This window comes from Cydia strobilella, chromosome Z, assembly GCF_947568885.1.
Source record: "Cydia strobilella chromosome Z, ilCydStro3.1, whole genome shotgun sequence".
Classification (NCBI taxonomy): Eukaryota; Metazoa; Arthropoda; class Insecta; order Lepidoptera; family Tortricidae; genus Cydia; species Cydia strobilella.
In genome coordinates, this window is record NC_086068.1 from 4,659,944 (window position 1) to 4,686,815 (window position 26,872).

The 26,872-nt window shown below is 39.2% G+C and overlaps 1 protein-coding gene across 1 annotated transcript; it reads right to left on the reverse strand.

Annotated features, from left to right (window-relative positions):
- Positions 1–6,098: 6,098 nt before the first annotated feature.
- On the reverse strand, positions 6,099–26,872 carry LOC134754382 (gamma-soluble NSF attachment protein). The gene is made up of 9 exons (XM_063690685.1): positions 26,697–26,872; positions 20,675–20,742; positions 19,075–19,229; positions 17,148–17,303; positions 16,064–16,134; positions 15,406–15,553; positions 12,075–12,224; positions 10,997–11,095; positions 6,099–8,650 (listed from the first exon to the last, which is right to left on the reverse strand). The coding sequence occupies exons 1-9, from the start codon at positions 26,747–26,749 to the stop codon at positions 8,564–8,566; spliced, it is 987 nt and encodes a 328-aa protein (XP_063546755.1). The 5' UTR covers positions 26,750–26,872; the 3' UTR covers positions 6,099–8,563.

The window sequence follows — 26,872 nt, forward strand, 5'->3', positions numbered from 1 at the left end:
ACGTCATTGTTTATCTTTTTGTATTTTGTCCTTAATCAGAATTTTTAGGACTAAGGTGGCGATGACGCTTGAATTGAGGATTTCTTATTTTAATATTGTCTGTTGTTAAATTAAATGAAAATACTTTTGTTTTGATTGATTGTGTGAAGCAACATTAGTTTTTAAGAGTCCCCGGCAAGCTCGGTTCTCCATACAAACGTAGTTACGCTCTCATTTTAAAACGACTAGCTAGATTGCTCTGAAACTTTGTACTAACAATAGGATAAGGTATATCTAGGTCTGTAATTAGTTTATGTAGCTTCAGATAATAGCACAAAAAAAATCAGCTAATTTAAGTTTTTCATACGAAACTTGTTTTTGCTCTAAGTATTTTGTTTGTTTTAAATATATACTAGAGATATAAACTAATTACAGACCTAGATATACCTCGTGTCATTGTATGTGCAGTTTCATTACAATCCAGCACGTAGTTTTAAAATGAGAATGAAACTCCGCTGTGAAATACGGCCGAGCTTGCCGGGGACCGGGGACTTAAATAATAAAGCCAGATAAAGTATGTTCTTTTAATAATCAGATTGTTATACCATCGTAACGTTTTAGGTACCTAAAATTATGTCTGCATACTTATGATGAACTTTCTTAAGAAACTTTTCAAAACCCGCGTCTCTAATACAGATCTCCCAAGACTGTTTTATAAACTCTCGTCTCTTTCTAATAGATAGCGGCGTCTCTCTCGCTCAGCTGGCAGCTGCATAATATACATATATGTATAATGTATAGCGCCTGTAAATGTAAAAGTTATAATAAGTTAATTTAGACAATTGTACATTTTAGATATAGTTATATTTGAAAAATCTTAATTAAATTAGTTGTAACTAAGATTTTTGCCGTTTTTCTTTTGTCAGCAACATGGCCGTTCGCGTAGACGGTTGGTTCCTTGGTGTGACGGTGACGTGACGCGTATAACCATATAATATATGGTTGGTTTGGTTGGTGTTGGTATGGTTGTGTATATAATATATGGTTATACGCGTGACGTCACCGTAGATGAGATCACGCATTCCATCTTCACTCACACATTCCTTCTTATATATTATAAGAAGGAACACATTCCTACTTATATATTATATAAGAAGGAATGTGTGATCTCGCGGTGATGAGTACACATAAGAACGAATATGAAATCTCGTCTACGGTGACGTGTACACGTGAGAAGGAGTGTGTGATCTCGTCTAAGGTGACGTACATATAAGAAGAAGCTAGTGATCACGTCTGCGGTGACGTGACGTGCACACTTGAAATGGAAATTTCATCAAAAAACCGGCCAAGTGTGAGTCGGACTCGCGTTCCAAGGGTTCCATACATTACACCATTTTTAACAATGTATTTTTTATGTGAAACGTGTGGGAAATGTCATTAAAAAATCCGTAGGGGTCGGATTAAAAACTAAGTAATTAAGTCCGATTCACGCTTGACTGCACATTTCTAATAGCAAATAGATTACTATTTTGTGTATTTTTTTTCAAATTTTTTGACCCGTAGTTTTGGAGATAAACGGGGGGGGGGGGGGGAATGGTCATTATTTTGCTATTTAATATTTAATTTAAAATTGTGAGTGTGTTTAAGTGAGGGACAGAACCAAGGGACCGTCTCATTTCGGGCGTAGACGGAGAGTCATACTGTCTTTGTCTTGCACTGGTGCTGGCGCCCAGAAGGGGATGAGTGTAGTTTTTAGGGTTCCGTACCCAAAGGGTATAAACGGGACCCTATTACTAAGACTCCGCTGTCCGTCTGTCTGTCACCAGGCTGTATCTCACGAACCGTGATAGCTAGACAGTTGAAATTTTCACAGAATATGTATTTTTGTTGCCGCTATAACAAATACTAAAAAGTCCGGAACCCTCGGTGCGCGAGTCCGACTCGCACTTGGCCGGTTTTTTGTTTGTTCTTATTTACTGACATGATTTGCTTGACCAGCTTTAGGTAGAAGGGACCATCAATCGACATAAGAGGTATAGAGAATATTATAATTTATTTTATTTATACGTACAGTCGCCATCAGATATATCGGAGCGGCCGAGGTGCTCAAAAATATCTGAACAAGCGCTCTAACGCCTTGACAATAGAGGCGGGGTGGCCTAGGGGTTCATGGCGTTAGCCGCGATAGCTAAAGACGCCGGTTCGAATCCGGCCTTCACCACTGGAGGGCTTCGTCAATTTTTCTTTAATATATGACATCTATTACAGTTTTTAATTTATATATAGTAGTGTAACTACTTTAAAAAACACAAATCAAAATATTTAATAAAATAATTTGATTTGTTCTCAAACTTTTTAATAGAGGCGTGTTCAGATATTTGTGAGCGCCTTGGCCGCTTCGATATATCTGATGGCGACTGTACTTAGTAGTATTATAGGGTATTTTCCACATGTTGTATTTTTTAACTACATCTAGTTAAATCTATAGATAAGCAATTGATCACAATAAATTGTAAACCTACAAAATATATGGGTTTAATAAATAAATACATAAATTAAAAAAAAAACTTCCAAATAGGAAAAAAATAACGGTACCATTCGATTCCTTACATTTTATTAAAAAAAAATTGTACGGCAACAATATACATAAACGCAATATTTCACCGACAAAATCGCAATTTCCTTGTTTTCCACGGCTTCTAACTCTTCTAAGCGATAGCGACGTTACATGCTGACGTCACGATGTATTGCCATTTTGTATGAAGCGTTTCGTCAGTAAAGCGCGGGTGCCAGACTTTGACCATCATTTGTCACTTTTGTATTGCTTTAAGACAATGGGTCCCATACAGACATTTGATCCTCAAAACAAACCTGATCAACTGGTACCATTCATAAAAAAATTGTAGAATACCCTATTATGTCTCATAGGCATTATAGGACCAACCATCGACAAGTCAATTTTGTCATTCAGATTTACTGGGATATCGTAGTAATTTTCGTCAGTCCATAATTATTTTCCATCGTATTTTCACGGAAACGTACGAACGTGTCTTGCTATTTCAGTCAGTCTGTGTACAAAAAGTACTGAGGTCGACTGAAATAGCATGACAAATACGAACATTGCCAAAAAAACGATGAAAAACCATTATGCACACTACAGCTGTACCTACTTAAAACTACGTAGGTACCTAATATACCTATACACGGTGGCTAAAAATAAGTGCATTCCCATTGTCATGGAGGTTTTGGGACTAACCTGAGCAACTTTTACTGAGACCAACCCCGAAATCGCGAAAAAAAATTGGCTGTCTCATACATTGCCTGCCGATACCCCCCGCCAAAGAGCTTTTCAAAAAACTTGGCATTCTTACACTGCCTGCAATAGTAATCATGCAGGTAGCTATATACGTGAGGGGAAACTTGGACTCCTATAAAACGAGAGAGATGGGTTCTAATTGCAACACCCGTAACGCCAAGAAACTTGTAGGAATTAGTAGGAAAATAAAAAAAATCTAATAAATTAACTCACGTAATGGGACGTCTATAATAATCTGCCACAAAACATTATTGACGCACCAAGTTTGTGCAGCTTTAAGCATCGCTTAAAAAAGTGGCTCGTCGAACGCTCGTTCTACACTTATGAGGAATTCGTTGCACACAAGGTCAGTGCCTAGCATTGTAGTCAAGAAAAAAAAACCTCTATAATTATAATAAATTTAATATAATTTTTTGTGACATGTGAATTGACTTTTGTTTTCTTTTTTTGTTTTTTGATATTTATTTCTAATTTCGATCATGATTTAGGTACTTTATTTAATTTTTTGTTTTTGTTACAACTAATTGTATATTTATTGTTTAGATATTAATTTTAAGTTTTATCTCGATTTATATTTTAACTGTATTGTAATTATAAGTTTTTGACATGTAAATTGGTTTTATGAAAAAAATGATTATGATGATGATTATGATTATGATCATTTTGGCTGGTCCACTTTCTATGGGAGGAAAAAAAAATTTTTTCGCGATTTCGTAGTTGGTCCCATAGTAAAAGTTGCTCAGTATAGTCCCAAAATCTCCCTGGCAACGAGAATGCACTTAATTTTCAGCCATCCTGTATAGGTCCACCGTTTAACTTAGGCGGCTGGTAAGAGTAAGCCTATACCTATCTCTATCGCACGCGCATAATTATATAGCTGTCCCGCTCGCAATGGCATTCACCGCCGCCGTCATGAGAGGGAAAGCTATATAATTACTACGCGCGTGCGACAAAGATAGGAACAGGCGGGTCAACGTGGCGTCCTTACTTTAGATCTAAAGCTTTCAATGGCGTTGGCAACTGTCAAAGGTTTGCAGAGATGACGCCATCATAGCTTGCTCCAGGGCATTAAAAAAAACAAAAATTGGACACAATTTTTGTGCTCACCAGTTGGCGCCACTGTAGATGTAGGTCCAGAAAAACAGATCTCAAAATTCTTCCATGCTTATTTTTATGAAATCAATACGTTCTTATATACACAAAGGTATTTTAACGTGTAAATGTGTCATTTTTTCAACCAGTTTAATTTTGCATATATTTTAGTTGGCACTACTTTTTTTAAACCACTAACATTTATTGAGCTATATCTATTGTTAACCATGATCAATGAGGATATAATAAGATAGAGCGGTACTGTCATAGTAAATTTTGTAACCACTGTAAATTCACTGCCATCTATCGACATACTTTAAAACTAAAAGATTTATAAAAATAAGTTAAAATGTATAAACGATTTTTTATTTGCATTAATTATTTTTATATGATTTTGACCCATCTTCTTTAATGGATATGCGTTAAAATTATAAATAACAAACGAAACCGTCAACGCCCTCTATACGAGAGTAGGCCAAAGCTAGTGGCGCCATCTGATCGAGAATCAAATTTTCGTGATTTTCGAGGCACGTTTTTTCCTTAGACTGTATCCATCTATTACGGAGTTAAAGTTATATCTATCTTAGCCATGATTAATCAAAGATGGACAAAAATCTACCACAATTATGAATAAGGAGTGAAAATTCCCCATAAAAAAGCTTGAAACCCCCAAAACTTCTATGCATTTGACATTTTGAAAGACCTCCATCTACACTAGCGCCCCTAGCGGCGAAATTAAACGCGGTAGCCCTCATTTTAGGGATTGATAGGGCAAGCTATACTGGCGCCATCTGCTAAATATTACGACCGGCCAACCCCATTGACAAAAATCACGATATATTTAAAATTAGTTTAACACATTTAATATTCTCGGGCAAATTATAAATTTCTCTTAAGCTAAACAACAATAACGTGAATATTAGGTTATTATTATTTTATTTTTAACTTGATTATTAATACATAATATACATATTAAGGTAAATACGGATGTGTGGCTGGCCTCACATTGGGGCCGGTTTACACATTAATTACTGTTTATTGTTCGTACCAAGGGCCTGACACTCTTTGATAGAGAAAGATAGTCTTATTGCGATTCCTATAAGAGGAAAGAGAAAATAGTCCTTATCACCGACCGGGTGGCATCATAGGTAGGAGGCGATGGCGAAATACCGAAATTTATAAGAGTGAAAGAGGAAAACTATGCTGCCCAAATTTTATATGAATATTCTTTCTCTTACCCCCGGTCGCTCGGTGGCGCGTCTATAACTACTTGTATATACTATGTCTATGGTTCACACAAGTTTTAGTGAAAATGTATAAACACGAAATAAATAACAATTAATGTGTAAACAGACCCCAATGTGAGGCCAGCCACATATCTGTATTTACCTAATACTATTTATAATAACATTTTTAGCTTTTCCTTAAAATTACTCATCACAAAACATAATTAACTTATTGATATAGAAAGTGCAACTTTACAAATGTATTTTCTATTTATTATTGCTCATAATTATATTATTTATAAATAATCTTCTTAAAGCGATTTCTTAAAAAGGCAAATATTTTATTCGTTAAATAATTTGCGCAATTAAGTACAAAAACATTAAGAAACAGCCATTTACTTGACTATAATATTACCTATAGGGGATATTACTGCAATGTTTATCTTTTATCTTTAAAATTCTAGTTAAGAAGAGTTATGATGAATGTGAAGCTAACTTTTGCACCGACTAAGAACATAGTGAAGGTGTCACAAACGTCATAATTTCATACGAATATGACATTAAATGAAGAAATGCCATACTTTGTTATTGCATATGCCATGCAGAGTTATCTTGGTCAGACTATTTGCCTATGATATGATTGTCTGTACGGTTTGTTTGTCATAAGCATAAGCATACCCCGGTTTTTTGGGTGCGGGAATGTTTTACACCAGACAAATAATAGTTAAAAACTATAAAAAGAGATACTAATTACCAAAGATATAATATTTGTAACTAATAAGATTAAGTAAAGTTTAGATTCAAACGTGCCAAGGAAAATCAAGAAAAAAATATGCTCGAATAGATGGCGACACCGTTTGATATTGACCTTAAATTAAATACACGAAATTCCCGCACCTAAAACCCCGGGGTACGGTCACAAGTGTTTTTTTCTATAAATAAATAATAAATATAAAAATATTTATTGAGTTCGCACAAACAAACGTAATTATAACTGGGCTGGTGCCTCTTTTTAGGGCTCCGTACCCAAAGGGTAAAAACGGGACCCTATTACTAAGACTCCGCTGTCTGTCACCAGGCTGTATCTTATGAACCGTGATAGCTAGACAGTTGACATTTTCACAGATGATGTATAACAACGAATACTAAAAAGTACGGAACCCTCGGTGGGCGAGTCCGACTCGCACTTGTCCGGTTTTTATAATCACAAATTGTGAAGTTCCACAGGTAATGCAGTTAGGTGTATCGCACGGGTACCTCCAGATAAGTCAGCAAAGGAATTGTTTAAGAAATTATAGTCTGTATTTTTTTTAATTCCGTAGACTAAAATGACAACCACAAATGTCAAACGTAGAAATAATGTGACCAGCTTAAAACAAACAGTGCTGATCTTTGATTGCGGTTTGTGAATAACCGATAAATATTAAATTAATTTTAGATTCAAAATAATCAACAAATGAAATCTACTCGCTACATGATAGGAAATAAACAATAAATTAAATCTACTCACTACTAATCTACTCAAACATTCAAAAAATGACATTGACGTATCGCCGACCTGACGCAACGCCATTTTGGTATTTTTGGGTTTACGTATTCGACATTCGTTACTTTACTTGTATAGTGATCGGATGTATTCAGTGCGTTTTATCTCGTCTTCATCAACAAATATAAGTACCTCCCAATAGTTTATTTTCGGTTAGTACCGGTTGTAGCACATCACTATTTATAAGACCAGAGTAACTTATACTAGAGCGGTACTGTCATAGTAAATTTTGTAACCCCAGTAAATTCACTGCCATCTGTTGACACACTTTAAAACTAAAAATAAATATTTATAAAAATACGATAAAATGTATTTAAATATGGATAAATGATTTTTTTATTTGCATTAATTATTTTTATATGATTTTGACCCATGTTTTTTCACTGGTATGCGTTAAAATTATAAATAACAAACGAAACAGTCAACGCCCTCTATACGAGTGTAGGCCAAAACTAGTGGCGCCATCTGATCGAGAATCAAATTTTCGTGATTTTCGAGGCACTTTTTTTCCTTAGACTGTATCCATCTATTACGGAGTTATATCTATCTTTGATAAGACGTAAAAAACTAGCAACACATGAAATGTCATTTTAGTCTACGGAATAAAAAGACAGACTTTAGGCATACTCACACTGCCTTGAATTATGCTTATGCAAGTAGCTATGTACGTAAGCGCCATTATATCGAACTACAAAACTAATGGAATGATAAATTTAACACTAGGAATGCCGACAAATTAGTTAGTGTAGGTAGCAAACTTATGAAATCAAATAAGCTCACCCATGTAATGGGGAAAAGTGTTTATAATAAACTGCCCAGAAATATCGTCGAAGCTCTCAATGTAATTAGTTTTAAGCGCCAATTAAAAAAATGGCTTGACGAGCGCCCATTCTATACCCCATCCGACCAAACAACTATCCGTTGCATCTTAAGTTAAAAATAACATAAGCGCCAACCGCCATAAGGTACCTTTACCTGTGGAACGTCAAAAATACACCCCAGGCCAAAAGTATGGAAACAAGCTTGTATTTCAATAGAAAAGTGTGATCTTTTAAGCGATGGATTTTATACTACTCATTGACAATTTGGTAAAAATAATAATAGAACATTTTAAAAGTAAATTACTCTGGCTGTGATAGTTGCAAATTCAATATTTTATCATGTAATTAAAGGGTAGGTATAATTATGTAACTTTTTCCTACTTTATTTTTTTTAGCTTTTTGACAATATTTTAGGATGTTTTGATATTAAGCGTGTATTTTTAATCTTTTGGGTTTGCCTAATGTAAGTCTTAGTTTACAAATATATACAACAAAGATAGAAACATGAGATATTAAAGAAAACAACGTTGTTTCCATACTTTTGGCCTGGGGTGTATTGGCCTAATGTGTTCATCGTTAGTGTCTAACACAGTTCCTCTTCTTCTGGTGGTTGCGCGGGAGCTCCGCACGAAGCGTTGTCGGGCCGACTGTCCCCTTCTGGTGACGCGCGCTGAAATAAAATAAATAAATAAATAAACGTTTATTCAAAGATCTTACTTACAACCATAGAGTAACTTATACTAGAGCGGTACTGTCATAGTAAATTTTGTAACCCTAGTAAATTCACTGCCATCTGTCGACACACTTTAAAACTAAAAATGAAGATTTATAAAAATACGACAGAATGTATTTAAATATAGATAAATGATTTTTTTTATTTGCATTAATTTTTTTTATGATTTTGACCCATGTTCTTTCACTGATATGCGTTAAAATTGTTAAATAACAAACGAAACCGTCAACGCCATCTATACGACTGTAGGCCAAAACTAGTAGCGCCCTCTGAACGAGAATCAAATTTTCTTGATTTTCGAGGCACGTTTTTTCCTTAGACTGTATCTATCTATTACGGAGTTATATCTATCTTTGTTACAACTAAATACATATTTTCTTCTGCCAAACCACACAGTGGTTTGTTGGCAAACGAGGCTCCTTTGCGTTTGTGTTAGCGGTTGATATGTAACTTAACTTTATCTTAAACCTAAACTTACCTACTTAACCATTTACTGCATGCGCAGCCTTATATGGTTGTTATGTTTTTAGCTATTAAAGTTTACTTTTAACCAAATACTTATTTTATTTTTGACATGAAGTAAGGGGTTAACTTTCCAAATGGACAATTATAGTAAATAGCTTTTGCCCGCGACTTCGTCTGCGCGGACTTAGTAACAGCAGCTAAAGTAAGTATAGCGCCTGGAAAAATTCTCATAGCAATCATACAATTTGAGCATATTATGCACACAAATTAGAAGGCACTTCATTAATTATCTCAATTCCACCCCGCTTTTTACTTTCTTAAGGGATGATTTTCGGGATAAAAACTATCCTATGTACTTCTCAGGGACTCAACCTATCTCTATGCCAAATTTCATCTAAATCGGTTCAGCAGAAAGACAGACAATTCAATTAAATTTATTTATTTCGCTTGAACATACACAGTTATTAAAATATTAGTATGGATAGTTGTTAAATGACTGTCATGTCATTTCATTATACATATTGTTGGTTAGCATGTTTATATACAAAAAACCGGCCAAGTGCGAGTCGGACTCGCCCACCGAGGGTTCCGTACTTTTTAGTATTTGTTGTTGTAGCGGCAACAGAAATACATCATCTGTGAAAACTTCAACTGTCTGATAGTTATCACGGTTGATGAGATACAGCCTGGTGACAGACGGACAGACAGCGTAATCTCAGTAATAGGGTCCCGTTTTTACCCTTTAGGTACGAAAGCCTAAAAATCATCTGAGATACATACATACATACAGTCGAAGGCAAAAATATCAATCCAGACAAATGGCTCAAAAATATGTGAACACGACTTTATTGTCTAAGGTGTAAGAGCGTACACATATTTTTGAATCTGGGAATGTATATATATTTATGCCCCGGACTGTACCTAAACCTTTATATTTAGTGCAAAATCAGGAAACTGGTATAGTTGAAGAAACATAATTTGCACCGATGCGATCTCTCAGAATTATACCGCTAAGTCGCAGTCGGGTAACAGTTTTTTGTGCAGTTTACTTTTTTAATTTAACAGACATATCGAGCTTCAAAATGATGTGCGGAATATTCATGTACATTGCCTATTTACCAAATGGCAAGCGTAAAAAAATCCATAAATCGTTTTCCAGTACAAAATAGTTTTATTTTGTATGAACTAGTACATAAGTTTTTTAAATCGTTGCATAAAGTAAACTCGAAATTTTAAGGGTGTCTTTGGCAACAATTTGAGACTCAATATATTTACCTAAATAAAAATTCAATCCAACACGTAAGAAAGTCATTAGCCTGCGATCGAACAGTATGATTTGGAAAACATTTATTGTATACAATTGTATGGTGAAAATTGAGGGTGCCTGAATAATTTTGAGCGGCAGTGTAAACCGTCTTGTTCCTACTTATCTTACAATTTCGGGGGCCCTTGCGGATACAGTTCGACCCATAGGGATCTTTTGTGCAGTTACCCCCTAGGAAAGATCCGTCCGCTACTCAAGAGCTTTCCCCACCATCTCCATATGCCGGATGATGGACCTTATGGGTAGCGTTTTGAATTCCTTTGGTTCCAGATAGCCTGTTCCAAAGTCTTTCATTCTTTGTCTGGCGAGGGCGTGTTCCGCTTCCCACTTACTCCCAGTTCCCACTTACTTTTGTACATTTTAATTTCTATAATAAAATTATAGATGTCAAACATCTTGCGCGGCATTACAGTATATGGCGTTGTCAACGTGCGTGCGAGCAGTACAGTTGAGTCGTTCACGGTACAATACACATGGCATTATAGTAAACTTACCTCATAGTTGGAGGCGTTGGGACTGACGTATGAAGGCGCGGCGTTCTCACGGATCCCAGCGCTGGGCGTGGGCTCTAAAGCTTCTGGCAGGGGCACCAACTGAAAGGGTAAAATTCCATAGTTATTAAAAATTTCAACCTCATTTTGGTTTCTATGATTTGATTTGTCTGTCTGTTTACCTGTGCTAGCCTGGGGTACTCCAAGTCCATGCTCCTTATAAAAGGCGACATTAGGACTCGCTGTCCTCCTCGTGTACTAGGTCTTCTGTCTGTCTGTTTACCTGTGCTAGCCTGGCGTACTCCACGTCCATGCTCCTTATAACAGGCGACATTAGGGCTCTCTTGGCGGACTCACGGTCCTCCTCGTATACTAGTTGTTCTGTCTGTCTGTTTACCTGTGCTAGCCTGGCGTACTCCACGTCCATGCTCCTTATAAAAGGCGACATTAGGGCTCTCTTGGCGGACTCGCGGTCCTCCTCGTATAGTAGTTGTTCTGTCTGTCTGTTTACCTGTGCTAGCCTGGCGTACTCCACGTCCATGCTCCTTATAAAAGGCGACATTAGGGCTCTCTTGGCGGACTTACGGTCCTCCTCGTATACTAGTTGTTCTGTCTGTCTGTTTACCTGTGCTAGCCTGGCGTACTCCACGTCCATGGTCCTTATTAAAGGCGACATTAGGGCTCTCTTGGGGGACTCGCGGTCCTCCTCGTATACTAGTTGTTCTGTCTGTATGTTTACCTGTGCTAGCCTGGCGTACTCCAAGTCCATCCTCCTTATAAAAGGCGACATTAGGGCTCTCTTGGCGGACTCGCGGTCCTCCTCGTATACTAGCTGTTCTGTCTGTCTGTTTACCTGTGCTAGCCTGGCGTACTCCACGTCCATGCTCCTTATAACAGGCGACATTAGGGCTCTCTTGGCAGACTCGCGGTCCTCCTCGTATACTAGTTGTTCTGTCTGTCTGTTTACCTGTGCTAGGCTGGCGTACTCCAAGTCCATGCTCCTTATAAAAGGCGACATTAGGGCTCTCTTGGCAGACTCGCGGTCCTCCTCGTATAGTAGTTGTTCTGTCTGTCTGTTTACCTGTGCTAGCCTGGCGTACTCCACGTCCATGCTCCTTATAAAAGGCGACATTAGGGCTCTCTTGGCGGACTCGCGGTCCTCCTCGTCGTATGCCGATAGTAATTGCTCTATCGTTTGCATCTCGGCCACTTCGCAGTTGTTACCCCATTCCTGGTGAAATATAAATAAAGTCAATATTTGCCAACGCAAGATACATCATCATTCGCTTGCCCTTGTCCCATTCACTTGGGGTCGGCGCAGCATGTCTTTTTCTTCCATACATCTCTGTCACCCGTCATCTCATCATTCACTTGCGTTAGTTTCATATCATCTTTCACACAGTCCATCCACCTTTTCCTCGGTTTTCCTCTCCTCGTACTTCCCTCCACATTCATTCTTAATACCTTTCTCGTCACATGACTTTCATCCCTCCGCATCACATGCCCGTACCATGCTAGGCGATTTGCCCTTACTTTTTCTGTTATGGGTGCAACTTTCAGGCTTCCTCTTATATACTCATTCCTTATCCTATCCATTCTCGTCACGCCACACATCCACCTTAACATTCTCATCTCCGCTACATGCAATCTCTTTTCATCCTTCACCTTTAGGGCCCAACACTCTGATCCATACATGACGACAGGTCTTATGATCGTTTTATAAATTTTACCCTTCAACCGAAGGGGCATACGGGCGTCACAAATGGTTCCCGTAACCTGTCGCCATTTCATCCATCCTGTGCTAATCCGGTTTTTCACGTCGCGGTCAATATCGCCATCGCACTGTACGAGCGAACCGAGGTACTTGAAGTCGGAGCAGACCGGCAATGTAACGCTATCGAGTTCTATGGCAGCAAAACTGGAGAGACCGCCAAAATCGCAGAACATGTGTTCTGTTTTAGATCTGCTGATCTTTAGGCCAACATTCTCCAATTTTTGCCGCCATTTCTCAAGTCTGCTCTGCACCTCTAGTTCGTTTTCACCTACAAGCACAATGTCATCAGCAAACAGCATACACCAAGGTGCCTCCTCCTGTATGTCCGATGACAGTGCGTCCATAACTAGCAGGAAGAGGTAAGGGCTTAAAGCCGATCCCTGGTGCAAGCCTACTGTGACACTGAACCTGTCGGTGGTGCCAGCTGCTGACCGGACGCGTGTACAACATCGGTTGTACATTGACCGGATTAGCTCCACATACTTCCCAGGCACGCATTTCTCTTTCAGAGCCCACCACAAAACCTCTCGGGGTACTCGATCGTATGCTTTTTCGAGGTCAACAAACACCATATGCAGGTTCTTTTTAGCATGTCTGTATTTTTCGCACATTTGGCGAAGTGCAAAAATGGCGTCTGTTGTACCTCTCCCCGGCATAAACCCGAACTGGTTTTGTGTTATATCACTCTCATCTCTCAGGCGTCTCTCTATCACTTTTTCCCATATTTTCATGCTATGTGACATGAGCTTTATTCCTCTATAGTTGTTGCATTCCTGTACATCCCCTTTGTTTTTAAAAATGGGCACCAGCAAACTGTCACACCATTCGTCGGGGATTGTTTCTTCATGCAACAACTTATTGAAGAATAAAGTCAGCCACATACATCCATCCTCACGCAATAACTTCCATACCTCTCCTGGTATATCATCTGGTCCTACAGATTTTCCATTTTTCATACTTCTCACAGCCGTTCTTACTTCATCCATACATATTTCTTTCACTGCACCCATATTTATCAGCCTGTGCTCTAGCACCCTGCCCCATTCATTTTCTTCATTCATCAACCTTTCGAAGTAGACTTTCCAACGTTCTTTTATCGCTTCATCTTTCGTAATCACCTTACCTGCATCATCTTTCACACATTTTATATGAGCCATATCCCGAGAACTTCTTTCTCTCGCTTTCGCTAGGCGGTACAGCTGCTTTTCGCCTTTAGGGCTATTTAAAGACTCGTACAAATTGTCCTGTGCTGCGGTTCTGGCTATAGCAACTGCACGCTTTGCTTTCTTCTTACATTCTATATACTCTGTCCTCTTTATTTCCTTCTCAACTTCCTGCCCAGTTTCAACACTTTGCCATTCTTTAAATGCCTGCTTCTTTTTCTTTAATACTCCCTGTACCTCCTCATTCCACCACCACGTTTCCTTATCTATCACACCTTTCCCTTTCGACTCTCCCAAGACATCTTTTGCTACTCTTCGTATATAATTTGCCATCTCGTTCCAACATTCGTTTGCATTCAATCCTTCCATTCCATTCATTTCTATCATTTTATCTATCACACGTTCTTTAAACTTTATAGCACATTCATTCTTCTCTAGCATATGCCATCTTATCTTTGCAGGGGGCCGTTCGGTTCTGATACAAAACTGGATTTTAATGTTTACATCGATTACAAGCAGCCTATGCTGTGAAGTAAGGTGTTCTCCTGGTATTATTTTACTGTCTTTGATACAGTTGATCTTATTTCGCTTCACAAGGAAATAATCAATCTGCGTGGCGTGATTGCCACTTTTGTAGGTTATCAGGTGTTCATCCCTTTTTTGGAACCAGGTATTGGCAATTGCCATGTCCAAGGCAGTAGCAAGATACAGTCAGCATCTAAAGTAGCGTTTCTGACTATTGGCCATAGGTATAATGTCCCAATGGAAAAAATTGGGACACTTTTTTTCTCCTGTTATCCATAGTTTGTGATTCTGATTCTGAGTAGAGTTACGGTTAATTACGGTTGTATTGCTATTTTTCTACGAACATAAAACCATATTCTTGCAAAGACTGTAAGACTGTAAATGTCATACCTTGTACGCTTTCTCCGCTGCTACAGTGTCCCGGGCTAGTTGGACAAGTATAGTATGAATTTTCTCAAATTATTTTTACGCCTAACACCCTAATCTGTTAAACTAAAGCCTCTGTTTCTTTTGTTAAGCGGTTACCAATGCTACCGCTACTGACTGAACGGGAACAAACTCGTTTAAAAAGAAATTTTACCGTCGTATTAATATGGTTCAAATTTATGTAGCAGCTCTGTATTCTGAGGCCACACAGGCAACCGATCGTCATTCATTACCCAAACTCGTTATCTCAGAATGAGCTGTTACATTATGAACCTTAATACTATCACGAATATCACGATAGTTGCTTTTTAAAGACATGGTTGCTTTGGCACGCGCTCGGCACGCGACTAAGGCGCTTCTCCATAAAAGAAACAAAGGCTTTTGTTTAACGGATTAGGGTCTGAGGCGTAAAAATCATTTGAGAAAATTCATACTTTACAACGGCCACGGCCAGACGGCCGATGGCGCCCGATTTCTATGAGAATAAAGCCATATTCCTGCGAGGACTGTAACGGTATCGGTACCTTGTACGCTTTCTCTGCCGCTACGGCATCGCCACGGGCTAGTTGGACTAGAACAACGGCCACGGTGAGACGGCCGATAGCGCCCGTGTTCCCGCTCTCCTGGTGGAAACCGATTTCCCTCCGAAGACTGTCCACAGCTTGGTCGTACCTGAGTAATAATATAAAATTTTCAAAGGCTTTCTTCTTGAAATCATATAATAATAGTACATTATGATACAAGTGTGCTAAGTTGGTCATTACACACGAGGCGATATTGTGCGCGCGAGCTGTAAGCGAGCGCGCAATAAGAAAGCCGATGTGTGTAATGACCAATGCACACGCGTTTCATACGACGTTTTTCAACACACTTGCGAGAAAAAAAAGAAACTCATATTAATCAAATTTTAATAGTTAAAACAGTTAGTATTGTGTGTTTCATCTGTCATACTCATACTGCCGCACTGCATTTCTGATTAAAAAAAAATAAAAAAAATTAATGAAGTGTCTGCTAATTTGTGTGCATAATATGCTCAAATTGAATAATTTCTATAAGACTTTCTCCAGGCGCTATTCTTACTCTTGCTGGGGTTACTAAGTCCATGCAGACGAAGTCGCGGGCAAAAGCTAGTTTTATATATTCGCGATACATGTCAACATCCCTATTGGAAATTTGAATTACCATTGCAACTTGACTAGAATCCTGGACGCCTTGCCGATGTATTCTGCTCCCTGGTGTTGACTGCTTTCACCCTGATAAAAAAGTTCGATCAGTTATCTGCAGTGGTATTAAGAAAAAAATTAACTTTCCTATAAGACTAATATCTTCGACGCAGTGTACCATTAGTTCATCATTCGGACTTTGTTGTTGATAATTAACCAACTATGTACTTGGTTTGCCATGGACGGCACAATCACCAGAGCATCAAGCAAACACACAATTTTTTCTACGATAAGACGAAAATTTCCGAGCATATAGGGACATGTGCACGTTGGAGGGTCTCTCGTGGCCTGAATCAGAAACAAACATTACAAGTGCTAACATGTACCGTTCTCGTACGTTTTCTTGTGCATAGTAGGTTCTGCCATCTTGTGGGCTACACCGGAAGCATAAACTTCACATTTACGCCTGGCGCCAAAAATCTGACGGCTCCCCCCTATACAGTACCGGCCAATAATATATCATCTTTGAGTGTTTTTGTATGGGCTTGTATAGAGTAAACAATATAGGTTAGTTTGCAGATTGCATATTTGGGGCATTTTCTATGAAAATGGACCTTATTGTCGATGGCGCTTAAGCCGCACAGCGTCGCGCGGCGTTGTATTAATATCGGAGCATCGTTTATAATGGCGTAAGCGCCATCGACAATAAGGTCCCTTTTTATAGAAAAAATACCACATTTTACTAGTCATTTTATACAAATATATGATGAATATTACAATGAAATACTGTAAATTACAATACTCAGCATATTATTAAAAACCCTCTAGTAAAAAAATTAAGTTTCAAATACATAAAAAAAAAAACCTATGAAAAAACCATTACATGAGACAAATTTTTCTCATCGCCCGTACAAAGGAATACTACTAGACTACCTAAAACAGTGAGGTGGAAGTCACTCACAAATATATAAAAAAAGTTATACCGTAAAAACAGGGAGGTGATATATTATTGGCCGGTACTGAATTCATGCACGCTGCCTATAGGAGAAAAATATTTTTTAATGATAAATATTTATTATTTATTACTTTTATTCATTACTTACTGAGGACACATCGGCCGCTTGAGCAAACAGTTTGTAGGCCATCTCCGGTGAGCGCTCCTCTATGATTTTGGCGGCCTTGTCTAGGCATAAAGCGGCGGAGTCGCCGGAACCCTGCTGCTGGTACAGGCTGGCTGCTTCAGTAGCTAGATTATACACCTGGGGATAGTAATTATTATACAATTTCAGACACGTGTATACAAACTGTTCCCATCAAATCAATATCGAGTCAGCAAAGATAATCAAAATTAAAATCTTAATTTTAGTACAAATGCATTTGTTTCATTACTTTTTACAGCTGTTCTCAGTTATAAAGGTAGGTTTAATTAGTCCATCTTAGGTATAACCTCGTGAGTCTAAATGTACATTAAAATATACATATTCATTGCAATCTAATTTGAACCTTTTATGAAACAAATAAAGTAGCATTTCTTTTGTTTCACTGCGTTGTAAAACAAACGAAATTCGTTCCAATTTACTTATAGCACAAGGTTCAAATTAAAAATTTAAAAACTTTCTATGGTGGGTCTTAGGAGGAGGGCAAGTAGGTAAGTATTTATCTAAACATTGTGCAACAATTTGATTGTGTAAGTAATGAAAAAGGTGCTGGTACAGCTTACTGAATTTAAACCCGCCCTTGGTCAGCTAATTGCGATTTGGTCGGTGTAATGTTGCGTGTTTTTTTGAATAAAATGTAATGAATCGAATGGTACCGTAATTTTTTTTCTTATTTGAATTTAAAAAAAAGTTTTTTTCAAAACAGAGGTTATTTTTTTATTAGTCCCATATGTTTTTTAAGTTTCGAATTTTGTTGTGATAAATTGCTCATTTTCTATCTATTTAGCTAGATTTAAGAATGAGAATAAGAAAACATTTATTGCCACACAACAGAAGAGAAATTACAGGAAACGAATAACATAAAAAATTGGCATGCGCGACAAAAGGAGCGGGCTCAGCATATGCTGCGCCAGCCACTTCACCAGGAATTGACCGCACAGCGCTGATTTTCAATCCGCCCCCTTAGTTGACCGCCCGCCCGCCCGCCGCCTATTTAGTTGACCTAGTTTAGTACCTAAGATACAAGTATTAAGTTACTTAGTTTAGATATTTATGTAAAATATGTTAGAGCCTCTTAAATTTTATGTTTACTTTTCTAAACCATGATTGTACATTTATAGTTTTTAAGTAACTATTTAAGCGTATTATGATTGTTTTTATTTTTATTTTTGAATATTTTTCAATGAAATAAATTTTATCTTATCTTATCTTTATCTAGTTATAAAATAAAAACATGTGTCAACTATCCTATTACCTCCATTTTGAAGATAATCAATCATTTGACTACTTGTCTGGCATAGTGGGTACTGGGTAGTGACTAAAGATTCTGCCTATGAAGCCGATGGTACTGGGTTCAAATCCCGGTAAGGGCATTTATTAGTGTGATGAGCACGGATACTCGTTCCTGGGTGTTTTATATTTATATGTGCCATTCTCAACCAAAAGGGCACTTATTGTCGGTTGTCAATAAGGAGCTATTTCCATATATCTTCAATTTGAAATCAACCTTATTGATTAGCGACAATGTGATATCTTTTGGTTGAAAACGTTACATATATTAGATATATCGTTGTCTAAGTACCCCCAACACAAGCCTTATTGAGCTTACTGTGGGACTTACGCTGCGTCTTACGTAGGCGAACACTCGCGAACGCGGCGCGGCCGGCCCAAAGCGTTCGCGTTCGCAACGAGATCGCCCACGTAGGACACTTCTATAGGTATCGAAGGATTGATTCACCCCGCGCCGCGCCGCTTCGCGTTCACGTGTTGTTCGCCTACGTAGTACGCTGCGTTAATCAATTTGTGTAATGTCTGTAATATTTATTTATTTTTAAATGACAAGGGTCACAAGGGCCTTATGAGATAGTCTCACCTCCTCAGCAGAACTGGTCTCCTTGCTGACCAGTATGGCATTCTCCAGAGCCCTCGCGGCATGGAAGAACGCCTTGTGCTTATTATAGTTCTCTGAGGCCTTCAGGTGACATTCTTTTGAGTTCTGGAGGTCGCGGGCGATCCGGTAGCATTGAGCTGGTGAAAGTAAACATGGTTAAGACTTGAAATAAAAGAAGTGTTACATCTACACACAGTGCCAGCCCGAGTCCTTGATCAGGGTAGAGCGAAATCGGGTTTTGGCGCCCTTCGTTGCTTTTACCCAAAGCAAAACGAACCGTATTCTGGGCCCGCGTCACACTCGCGTCTTTTATATCTTTTTTTTTTTTCTGTTTTGGCATTTTGGCGCCCCCCTTGCCATCCAGCGCCTAGAGTGGCCGCTCCACTCGCTCTACCCTAGATCCGGCCCTGTTTACACACATATAATAGAATACACCATAGCGTTATGTTATATGGTATTTTACGAGGGCTGATCCGAAAGTTGTTAGCTGCTCCGGCTCTACTCATGCGATCACAATATTATTTAAATACCATTGTGAGGGATATTTCAATGCTAATTATGGCTATGTTTTTTTTTAATTAATTCGAATATATATTTTTAATTATATATTTTTAACTGAAAGCTGTTTTGTATGGAGTTACGAATTCCTTAGAAAAAACGGCAATTTTAGGCACAATTAAATTAATTTCGTATTGAAATCTTTGAAAATCGAACTAAAATTTACCCGGGACTAATTATTCTGTTTCTTCTGCTAATGTATAAATCGATAAATAATGTTATATGTATATAGTAGAGCCGGAGCAGCTAACAACTTTCGGATCAGCCCTCGCACTGTGGGACGGTGCGTCAGAGACAAATAACATTTTTGTTCTGCAGAAGAGGGCTATTCGAGCAATATATAAAATGAACCATAGCACAGGGCGGACACGCTATACATCAAAAATCACTTGCGTTTCTATGTGTGAACGGCACGTCTGTACACGCGTCATGCGTCATAGTGTGAGTAAGTTGCTTAAAAATAGTACTAAGAGTACGCCAGAAGTCCGCCAGATTTCTGTCGCGGGGCGAGGTAATTCGATTCGGGGCGGGACGGTGCGTGGCCGTTCTGTATGATAATACTATTACTTATTCTGTGACCATAGAGACTCACTTATAGATAAATTTAAGGAAATTGACATACTGACAGTGCACTGTCAATATATTTTATGCAGGTAAGTAGCACGTACGTGTGTTAGGTACTGTTAGAAAATGAGTTAGCCGTAAGGGCCAGCTTGGAAAAAGACTATACACTCCGTTTCAATGTACTTAGAACCTTTCATATACCAAATAAAGTAGCAATTCTTTTATTTTATTGTTTTTTTTTCAAATAAGTGGTATTTTCTGTAAAAAAGGACCTCATTGTCGATGGCACTTACGCCATTAATAACGATGCTCCGATATAAATATAATGCCGCGCGACGCTGTGCGGCGTAAGCGCCATCGACAATAAGGTCCCTTTTCATAGAAAATGCCCCATAAACGAAATTCATCCCAATTTACTATACAACAAGGTTCAAAGTCGGGCATTCTATGTTTCACATACCTGCTTGGTTATATTCGTCCGCCGCCGAATCGTAGTCTGGCTTCCATCGGAGAAATGATGTTTTAAGGCTGCGAGGAAATTGCACATACATTGGTTAACATTTTATGTATTCCATTTGCCGGAAATATGTATTCCATTTGCCGGAAATACAGCAAACGTCAATGTGGAGAAGACGCTACGCTACGTTACGCTACACTACGATACGCTACGCTACGCTCGATACGCTAGATTTAAGAGCATGAAAATATTAGTTTTAAGTACTCTAAATGCGTACCGTTGCATGCTTTCTTTGTTTAGGTATTTTAAATTTTGCATGCCAGTTTCTGGTGGAATGTGTGTGACCACGATATAATTTTACAACATCTCTTGTACCACATTTTAAAGCAAAATAAAGATATTCTATTCTATTCATTCGCCGGAAATACAGCAAACGTCAAAGTGGAGAAGACCGGCATTTTTTTTTTGTTGGACCGTCATAGGGCAAGAAGTCTTCTATTTGAATACGTATTTCGCTTAGGCAAAGTCAGCAATTGACATATTTATTTACACCAATACACCGAGAAACTAAATTTTAACAATTAACAAAGCAAGAATACATAAAACAAAACATAAGAAACTAGATAATATGGAAACAGATTAAGAATCAAAAAATTATATTATAAAATGTAAAAACCGAAAGATAAACTCATTTGTATTTGTAAGATCGAGTTTTATTAAAACGCCTGCCGCCGGGCTAGCACAAGATTGGCGCGAGAGCATCTTTAATTCATACAGTTAGTAAAAGACAGGTAGTCTTTCTCGCGGCGAGATACTGCTGCGTCAATCATGTGCTCGGCCTACTGTATTTTTAGAGTTGTAGATGAAAATTATTTGCAAGACAGAAGTGAACCCATAAGTGTTCCGTTTGTAACAAAGTTTTGCACGGAACACTAAAAATTGTGAAAATTGCGTTGCTAAATTTTTCGTAATTAATTCGCAAAAGCAAAAAAAACTGATAAACGACTTGCGTAGCAAACTTTTACAAAAAAAAAAACCGGACAAGTGCGAGTCGGACTCGCCCACCGAGGGTTCCGTACTTTTTAGTATTTTTTGTAATATCCGCAACAGAAATAAATCTGTGAAAATTTTGACTGTCTAGCTATCACGGTTCATGACTGGTGACAGACAGACGGACAGTGACGTCTTAGTAATAGGGTCCCGTTTCAACCCTTTGGGTACGGAACCCTAATAAACTTATGACTACAAATATAGTCTGTGTGCAAAGAAAAGAATCATAATTCCCATAAATTCCATGACTATTCACTTTCCACACAGATTATAAGAGGAAAATATTGGAGTCACATATTTACTGCCATATGGATTGTTTTGTCGCTTTTAAATTTATGCATGCATTTTAAATATATCTGAGAAAATAAATTGCTCAGTTAAACTTAACTAAGACTACAAAAACAAGATTAAAAGCATATGCAAATGTGTTAATAGGAATAAATTCAAAAACTGTTGGGATGATTAGAATAAGTTTTGTCAAAAATGTAATTTTTGATACAAGCTTTTATGGCTGAATGTATTTTTCTTTCCACAAGCAACAAATACTCGTCAAGACAATTCTAACAACCCCAAACACAATCAGGTTGCATTGATTTATCAGAGAGTTCCAACCACCTCCTGTCTCCATCATCAGATCAGTTCGATGGTAACAATATTGCATTTTCAACCAACTTACAGCTTCATTGGTAACTGGGAACAGGGTCAAATTTAACTTGCAAAATTTGACTACAGACAGAACGGGACAGGTGAAACTAAATAGAAGCTTGTAAAAACACTAAAAATTCGCATAGCTTGCAGAATGCAGAAACTAAATCATAATTGCTAAGGCTCACAAGGCTGACTAAGTACAGGTAAATAGTTTTAAAACTGTGAAATAATGTAACTAAAGTCGGTGCGAAACTCTTCGCTTCGGGTAAACACGGCTCTGTTCGGCTTAGCATTGCTCCAATTATTAGGGTTAGCACAACTTGACACAGATAAGACAATGACTTGAATTTTGACAACCCTAAATAGCCGAAAGGGATAGTGCCATATATTAGAAAGGGACAGCATGATTCGACCCTGAACCGCTGTCAAACTTCGGTTTTGTAGGAAGTTTCCTTTCTGTACGGTAGTACTATTATTTATTCTGTGGTATCACAAGCTCCTATAATGGAAGTCAGTAAAAAATGTAGCATAATAATATGCCTACTGAGCGTACACACTGTAATACCTCATTAATGCGACTCCTACAGATGGAGAAATAGATACCACTCCTACGGAAACCAGAAGCCCAGCCGCAGTCACTGTCAAGGGCAAGGAGGCCAGACCCGCAAATAAACGTTTCTCCTCTCTGCGTTGTACCGCAGGACCCGAAGTCACGTCACTAAAAGCGGTAGAGTCCCAGAAATATATACACCTATGGAATATGATTTCGGGCGCGGACGAAATTCGTGATTATTTAAAATCAATGTGTCCCGAAAAAACTTGCACGGTTCAGGAGCTCAAGCCTAAAGGGGCTTACAAATCGTACAAGATTGGAGTCCCGGGAGAACTGTACGATAGATGTCTTTCGGCAGAGGTGTGGCCCGAGAACGCCCGTGTGAAGGCCTGGTTTTTTCGAAAATCGCTTAACTACCGCACCGACCCACGTAACTCCGATCGCCAGAGAGAAAGCACCGTCGAAGATAAACGTCGTGTACCAAAATGTAAGGGGACTCAACACGAAGCTTAGCTTCTTTAGACAAAACCTACTATCTTTGGAATGCGATGTGGTTGCAGTAACTGAGTCGTTCCTTACTGATGCTGTCAACGATGCTGAGCTCATGTGCGGCGGGTGGAGTGTGTTGCGCCGGGACCGCGCCACGGGCGCGCGCGGCGGCGGCGTGCTCCTCGCTGCGCGACCAGGAGTCCTTCTCCAGCGATGTCGAGACTTCGAAACCCCAAGCGGAGAGGATTTATGGGCTTCGTGTGTTATTGACCAAGTTACATTATATTTGTGCGCGGTGTACATTCCTCCTAACGCAAACGATGAAACTTATTTGAGATGGTTCCAGAAAGTAGAGTCAGTGGTTGAGACATTAAAGTCTGTAGTGCTGGTAGTCGGTGACTTAAACTTGAATCCGGCATATACATCCCAAAATGTCTTAACTTACTATTGTTATTTTTTAGCGGTATGCGGTTTAAAAGAGACGAATGAGGTGATGAATGCATATGGCGGCAAGTTAGATGTTGTGCTGGTGTCGGAGACCATCTCGAGTACCGTGAGTGAGTTGTCGGGAGGTGGTCTGGTTCCGAGATCTGACGCGTATCACCCTCCTTTGGAGATTTCAATTCCAACAAACAGTTTGACGCGCCGTCCCTCGACTGAAAGATTAGCTCCGAGTAATGTAGAAATGGAGCGGGACTGGAACTTCGCTAAAGGTAATTACGAGCTCATATACAAATTAGTCTCGGAGGTGAACTGGCAGGAAGTTCTCAGTGCTGGGAATGTCGACGGTGCTGTAAATAGCTTTTACCAAATATTGTACGGAATCTTTGACACTTGCGTTCCTAAACGAAGTCGTCCGAGAAAGCCTAGTAGACGATATCCTGTTTGGTTCACCGCAGACCTCATTAATGACCTGAGGCTAAAAAGTGACCTGCACCGAGAATGGAAACGCACGAATTACAAAGAGTCTTATAACGTGTTCGCAAAATTGAGGTCTGAGTTGAAAGGACGAATAGCCTCAGCCTACGACGACTACATCGGTAGAATTCAGACCAAGGTAAAGGATAATCCGAGGGCGTTTTGGCAGCACTTGGACAGCCTGAAGTCGACGGGAGGGTTCGCTAGTAGTGTGAAGTTAGATGGAAAGCTGTTTACTGGAGCTGAGGTAGCTGATGCGTTTGCGAGCTATTTCTCTGGGGTATTTTTGCCTGACACCCCGCTTCTGGATCCTAACGTACGGGGAACTGAGTATGTTAACCGTAGTGCCAACTACATCCATATAGATGCAGTATCGATGGAACAGGTTGTATCGGGGATAAAGCGTCTTAAATCCAAGTGTGCGGTGGGCCCGGACAACTTGCCAGCGTACGTTGTAAAGGGATGTATGGATTACCTTAAAGTCCCTTTACACTTCATCTTTAATTTGGCACTTTGTACTGGGTCATACCCTCTTCGCTGGAAACTCTCGAGGGTGAGACCTATACCAAAGGCAAATGACGCCACAATCGTGGAAAACTATAGGCCCATTGCCGTCCTTTCCACTCTGGCCAAGCTCTTTGAGTCAATAGTCCACCGAACTCTATGCGCACAGGTAAAGCCATTTTTATGTGACGCACAACATGGATTCAGACATAGTCGCTCGGTTAACACCAACCTATTAATTTTGGCTGATAGCATATCTGAGCACCTGGATAGAGGTATCCAAGTCGATGTCCTTTATTTTGATTTCAGTAAGGCTTTCGATCGCGTGGATAACGATGTGTTGTTGGCGAAACTGGATCGGATTGGCTTTTCTCCCGCATTGTTGTCATTCTTCGCTAGTTATCTACGCGATCGGCAGCAGTATGTCAAGCATGGATGCTTTGTCTCGGCCCCTTATCATACCCGGTCTGGGGTCAGTCAAGGCTCCATATTAGGTCCTTTCTTATTTGGGATCATGATAAACGACCTCAGGTCAGTCCTTCAATCGGCTCAGTGTCTCCTATATGCAGATGACCTTAAGTTGGTATATGGAGTGGAGCAGAGTACTGACTGTGAGTCGTTACAAAGGGACATCGACTCGGTTTTTCTCTGGAGCACCGAAAACAAGTTGCTGTTCAACCCGGCTAAATGTTGCGTCTGCACTTTCAGCCGTGCTCATATGCCGTTGCATGCACAATATGTGCTGGGGTCCGAGCCTATAAACCGCGTGTGCTCTATTAAAGATCTGGGTGTGGTCTTCGATACGCGGCTTACTTTCCACGAGCATATCTCGACGCTTGCTAGCGACTGCTTTCGAAGACTGGGCTTCGTTGTACGCAACCTTCGTCAATTTAACGACCCTGTTGCGATCAGGCTTGTCTATAATGCGCTAGTAAGAAGCAAGCTTGAGACATCATCGATCGTTTGGCATCCCTACGAATCTACCTACAGTTTGCTTCTTGAAAAGGTACAAAAAGCCTTTTTAAGGTTTTTATACAAAAAAATGTTTGGCTATTACCCGTTTCTCTATCCGACGAAGTATCTCCTTGGGGCCTTAGGTTACAACTCTTTGGAGGTGAGACGTAACCTTAGCTTATTGACGTTTGCGTGTCGGACCCTGCACGGTGATTCAGACTGCCCAGAACTGGTGAGTCGACTCGTGCGACTACATGTACCGGACATCCCCAGGATAGCCCTCAGACCGCGGCGACGCGATCTGTTGGCTTTGCCGGAGAGACGCACCGTGTCGCGCCTCAACTCTCCGCTGCTCCGTGCCCTCACACAGTTGAATGCTCTCTTGGCATCAGCACCCGAGTGCGACCTGTTTGCGTGGCGATGGGCGTCTGTGAGAAATGAATGCCTGAGATTCTGTGAGGTGATGGATGCGAGGCCTACATCCGTGAAAGTTTAATTAGTAATAGTTATTTGTAATTGTGTTATTTGTAAATATTTGTTTGTACCTGATTGTTATTTTTAATAACCTGTTTGTTTAATGTTAATTTTAAGTTTCATGGCGCATTGGATTTCTGTAAAGTCATGTAACATATTTTCAAATAAAAATAAAAAATAAAAATAAAATAAATAATTAATCGAAAACGGCTCAGTATTTTCAACATTATTACTTATAACAGGGATTCAAACATACATACTGCTAAAGTAACTTAAGTAACCCTGTAGTTAAGCATTGGGGCAGTAAAACCACTTTATTTTTCTATAACGTTTCTTGTAGACACTTACAGACCGTTACTATCAAGATAGTGACTTACAATATTAGCGAAATATGATATTTAAAGGAAAATCAATACAATTTCTGTTCTTACTTACTATTTTTCTGCGGCTCTGCAGTGTTGCTGAGCTTCTTGAACTTTCGCTGCCATGACGAACTCTGATCAAAGTTTTAAATTAACTAAGAACTAGTTTTTGGTGAGAAATTTTGGATGTCAGGGATATGGGGCTGATTTAACTAGAAGAAATCAATACAATATAGCTGTCAAAATCAA